General features: G+C 33.5%; 1 protein-coding gene across 1 annotated transcript; it reads right to left on the minus strand.

Annotated features, from left to right (window-relative positions):
- Window positions 1–757: 757 nt before the first annotated feature.
- LOC125200526 lies at window positions 758–1,991 on the minus strand. The gene is made up of 3 exons (XM_048098162.1): window positions 1,380–1,991; window positions 1,169–1,306; window positions 758–1,084 (listed from the first exon to the last, which is right to left on the minus strand). The coding sequence occupies exons 1-3, from the start codon at window positions 1,989–1,991 to the stop codon at window positions 758–760; spliced, it is 1,077 nt and encodes a 358-aa protein (XP_047954119.1).
- Between the last annotated feature and the right edge of the window lie 3,502 nt (window positions 1,992–5,493).

The following is a 5,493-nucleotide window of genomic DNA, read 5'->3' on the forward strand; positions in this document are numbered from 1 at the left end:
ACATGCCGCCAACTAGTTGAAAGTATGCTAGTTGAAGTAGCTTCTTTGAGGGTTAGTCGAGAGATTATCAATAGTAAAATATCATTCGGCAATTTGCTGATTCTATCTTGATGCACCATCTGCAGTCACATATATATCATAACTACTCAATCCAATTAAAAATCAATACGATATCACACACTATAGCGAATAGAGGAGTATTGTGTAGAAATCTTCATGCAAAGAGTTGAGTAAAAGATACCTTGTGACTTGGTCTACTTTCCGACATAGGACACAATATTCAGTTATACGATCCTTGCCGGCGGCTCGAAGGCGGCAACGACGGTAAAACGTGAGAGTCACCGTTCAAAATATTGTTAAAAAGGGGTTTAAGAGTAGTACGAGCGATAGGCCTTTTATTGGTACATGATCTTTCACAACATGGAAACAAAAATACAATCCTAATTTAGGATTCCTAAATCTCAAAGATGTTTCCTTAAATAAAGCACTAAAAGATTAAAAATAATATAATCAGAAAAAAAATTCATTGTTTAATAAAATAATTATCTTAACAAAGCTAAACTAGTTATAATCTCTATAATCAAATCAGGCGTGGTAATATCAATAGTAAGCAACTAGACATCAAACAAAGCATTTAAAATTAGGTATGAAAATCTATAAAAAATCAATAATATTTTTGAAATATCCCCTTTAGGAATTAAATCAATTTGCAACATGTAGATAATCGCCATAGTTTATATTAGTATGTCCACAAAAATTAGTCCGCCCACCACATATTCTCTCTATAGTACTCGGACAACTCGGCATGTGTTCTAAAAATAGGACCCGTAACGTAGTGAACGGAGGGAGCGTGTTGAAAATCATGGCATGCGCGAGCTAATGCTTCTTGATCGCAACACACTACAGTAAGTTTTTGAAAAGCTGTGGCGCTATTGATGACGTACATAACTAATCGCCATTGCCATGAAAAACCCAAATATCCAGTGATTTCCAAATACTTTACCGACAACTCACAATTCCCTTCAACATATCTTCTGTCTAGTTGATTTACGCCCATAACTTCTTCCCTCTGCATATCCATAAACTGCAACATATATTGTAAAAATGCATCAAACTACACTCAAATTATAAATGACAACTTAAGTAGCTAGTTAGAGTTGATGCATACCCTTATCACAAGTTTTTCTAATGAAATACATGCTTCAGTCAAATGACGCACGTACGCTGCCCCGCCCTTATCAAGGACCAACTCTAGATGTTTTATATTTACAAGATCAATCCACGGCAACTCACCATACATATACACCTGAAAATTAAAATCACATGCATTAATATTTGATATATAAGATGAATAAAGATGAAATTAAAGAAATTATTACCGAAAACATAGAAGAAGAGTTATCTGTAGTTGAGAGGCAAATTAGTTGGAGTTGGTCGCGTATGCAAGATGGAATTTGGATAAGGAGGTCAAGAAGCAAGAGCTTATTTGAGCTTTCTTCAAAATTGAGTTTGGTAAGTTTCGGAATGTTGCTCAGTTGGACGACACATCTAGTGTTCAGATAATTGATCGCCAAGGAAATGAGGCTTGTAGCGTCGCGAATCACAATGGATTCAACTTCCAAAACATATAATAAGCTAACATGCTTTAGTTTAGAATGGCCAACAATTGAGACATTTTGCAACTCAATAGATGATCTAATTCTCAGACATTCAAGAGCAAGACAATTGGAAATCAAAAGCTCAAAGTCTTGATCGGTCATTTTAATGCATCCTAGATACAAATCTTTAAGGCATTCAGTTCCATTTGTAATTGGAAGTCTAAGAAATGGACCCTCGTCATGAAGCCTACCACATAACCGAATTATTTCAGCTTTCTTAGCTAGGGCAAACTCGAACCATTTCTCAAAATTGCCACATTCATAGATGTGCATGTCCACCACCAACTCTTTTATTCGACGACCTCTATGTGAATTCAAGACATGGTTGATCATACTTACGTAATTCGATTCTGTCACAATATCATATGTATATTCCCTATATTTTGGGAATTTGAGATGACTAACGTAGGTATGGTGATATTGCCAACTAGTTGAAAGTATGCAAGTCGAAGTAGCTTCTCGGAGAGGCAGCCGAGAGATTATAGATACCAGAATATCATTAGGCAATTTGCTGATTCTATCTTCATGCAACATCTACAATATTTCACACATAATTAAAAGATGAATAAGAGAAAAAAGAGATTACACATATACGTAAATCATTATGGAAAAACATCGGTCAATTGTCGATTGAGTAAATAGTAGTAGTAATACATACCTGCAATGGTTTCTCCATATATATGAATCAAAATACTTGCGATGGAAATGTAAGAACCCTAAAGATAGAGTGAACAAAGGTAAGAGTATTTCTCATTTGATTAGTAACCCCCAAATAAATACCCAATAAGCTTTTATTTCTCGTTTCACACCAACGCAAAAATCTCAACTTAGAATATAGTATTTTGACAGAGCATTCAACCCACCAATTAAAGAAGGAAAGCAGATGCCTTTTTTCTTTTTGATTTTGTTTACTGAGTTTATTTGATTATGGGTTGTTTTATCATTTTAAATTTCATAACCTTGTCAAAATTAGTTAGATTCATAAATTAAAATACTTTAAGACTAACTAATTCTAACTATCATATCGTATACTCCTATTATACTTATGTTTTTGTTTTTGTTTAACATTTTTTTATTTACAAAAACTTTGATTTGATTTAATACAATATTAAAATAAAAAGTAAACAAAAATATAAAGCATATTTGTAATATTTTAATAAAAAGTTACTTTATTCAATATATACTAAAATATGGATACAGATTTAATTACTAGTATAAAAACGAACAAACAGGAGTTGCAGCATTCATAAATTTGGACATATTCATGTGTAAATAAGAATAAAAAGCGGCCCGGCCCACTCTTTTATTTTACACATAATACTACTCCCTCCGTTCATTGTAATAGATGCGTTTCTTTTTGGCACGATGATTAAGAAAAATTGTGTTAGGTGAGTTAAATAAAGAGAGAATAAAGTGGAAAATGAAAAAGGTTGAGAGATGAAGAGAGAAAAAAGTAAGAGAGAGTAAAATAGGTGTGGAAAAATGTGTTGAATTTTACTAAAAAGGGAAATGACTCTATTATTATGGAACGTACAAAAATGGCAAAATGACTCTATTACTATGTAACGGAGGAAGTATTATTTTTTGAGTTCTATTATATGTAGAGTGGGAATTAAGGGATGAGAATGGCCACATATTCCTCTCTCTGGAATCCAAACGCACTATTTCTCTGAAATCAAAACACATTTGAGTAATATATAAATTATTAACTTATGTACATTTATTTTAAAATAATTTTGTAACATAATTATATAGTACTCCTGTTGAAACCATAACCACCCTTAAGTCTGTCAAAATTGATATCGGGTATTGGATTTCTGATATTACCTCCGTCTCCCAAAATTTGCTACACTTTGACCCGGCACGGATTTTAAGAAATGTAATGAAAAGTGAGTTGAAAAAGTTGATGGAATGTGAGTCCTACTTTTAAAGTATTAGTTTTATAATAAAATGTGAGTATGAATGAGTTAGTGGAATATGAGGTCCACTACCAAAAATGGTAAAAATGAAGTGTATCAAATTTTCAGGAACGGGCCGAAATATTAACTGTATCAAATTTTCAGGGATGGAGGTAGTACTATCCAAACCCAAAAAAGTCGGATAATTGAATACCCGAAACCCGATATTTTGTGTATCGGATTGAGATCGGGTAGTGAGAAGGCAGGACCCACCCTCCCCCACTGAATAACTCAACTACTTCCTCATTACTACAAATTAATGTACAAAAATCTAATCTCTCTCCTCGCCCTCTCTCTATGGATCACCAAACCTGTTTTCTCTTGCTATTCCCACCCTTCATCTTCACCATCTTCATCCTCAAATGTCATCCAACCAAAACCAAAACCAAAACCTCAAGAACCCCTTCCACCTCACTCTAGCCTCCCTCTCCTCCCACCTCGGCCCCATCTTCTCTCTCCGCTTAGGCTGCAAATCCTTCCTCATCATCTCCTTTGAAGAGGAATTGTCGAGCTCAGCGGTTATGCACTTCAATATGTGTGAGATGTGAGCTCTAACTACGCTCACACATATTAAGTTCATAACCTCTGAGTTTCACAATGTTTATTTCTCCATTCTCTCTCTAATGTGTTTTTATTTCTTGTATTTTCTTACAATTAAACTCTTTTCTCTTTTGCCATCAAAATCTAACTGGTGTGTACAATTTTACCTACTGCTAAATTAGTGCTATAAAACACTAAATCGCAGGAGATTGAATGATGGAAGGGGCTGAATTGAATTTGTGAGCACAATCTCTTGAGCATAATTTAATCCACTATTACGTGCTTATCATGCAAATTAATTAGCACAGCACATGCACTGCCATGAGTTCCACAATAATTAATGTGTGTGTGTGTGTGTGTGTGAGGCAGAGAGAGAGATGAAATAATATAGATGGAGTACAAAAGCATAGACTCTTTTCATAAAGGAAAAGACTCTTGAAATATGTAAGTTAAAAATAGTGTGTGTCATTTTGATTGCAGAGAAAAATGGGTGTCTAGTCTAGAGATATACAAGGACCTAAATTATTTGTGTGTGTGTAATATGGTAGTAATATGGTAAAATTTAATAATCAAGATTCAGTAAAATTTAATAAGTATATCAGTACAACTTTATACCTATTTTGAATTACATAATGATATTGGATATAATTAATTGGTTGTATGTAATCCCAACTTTCTCTGCAATCTCTCGACAAAATATGCATCCACTTTCACCATTTCAACAATCAAACTTTTTCTCATTGAAGAATCCTATGTATCTATAATTGATATAATAGTGTTTCACTTTCACATGCTAGGTGCTTATTTTCATGATAACATGTGTAGGTGAAGGTGATCCATTTGACTCAGGATGAAAGTGATTTTTTTTATAAAGGGAAAAAATGTGAAGGTTGAAAATAAATGTATTGTATATTCATTGTGTGTGTGAGAGAGAGAGATACATGAATTAGTGTAGTTGGAGTACAAAAGAATAGAACTCTTTTATGAGATGCAACAGATTCTTCACATGTGAAAGTTAAATTATTGTTAACTAGTTTTGACATGAATCAATAATGCATGGGTATTTCATCAATCAACAAAACTGGACTCAAGCTGGCTATAATCAATAGTAAGGTTCTATCTAATTAGTCAGAAGAGAGAAAGGCAATTCGCTGATTCTATAGAGAAAACCATATGCAGTATTTCACATATTATAATCACCTAAAATGTAATCTCCAGAAAAAAAAATGTTTAGGAAAAATGTACTCCCTACATAAGAGTCTCATTTCTATCCTCTGACTAATGCTTAAAAAATTGAAAAGATCAGAAACTTGTATAGGAAGAGTACTTTGAGTATA

Source organism: Salvia hispanica, chromosome 1 (assembly GCF_023119035.1).
Source record: "Salvia hispanica cultivar TCC Black 2014 chromosome 1, UniMelb_Shisp_WGS_1.0, whole genome shotgun sequence".
NCBI classification, from domain to species: domain Eukaryota; kingdom Viridiplantae; phylum Streptophyta; class Magnoliopsida; order Lamiales; family Lamiaceae; genus Salvia; species Salvia hispanica.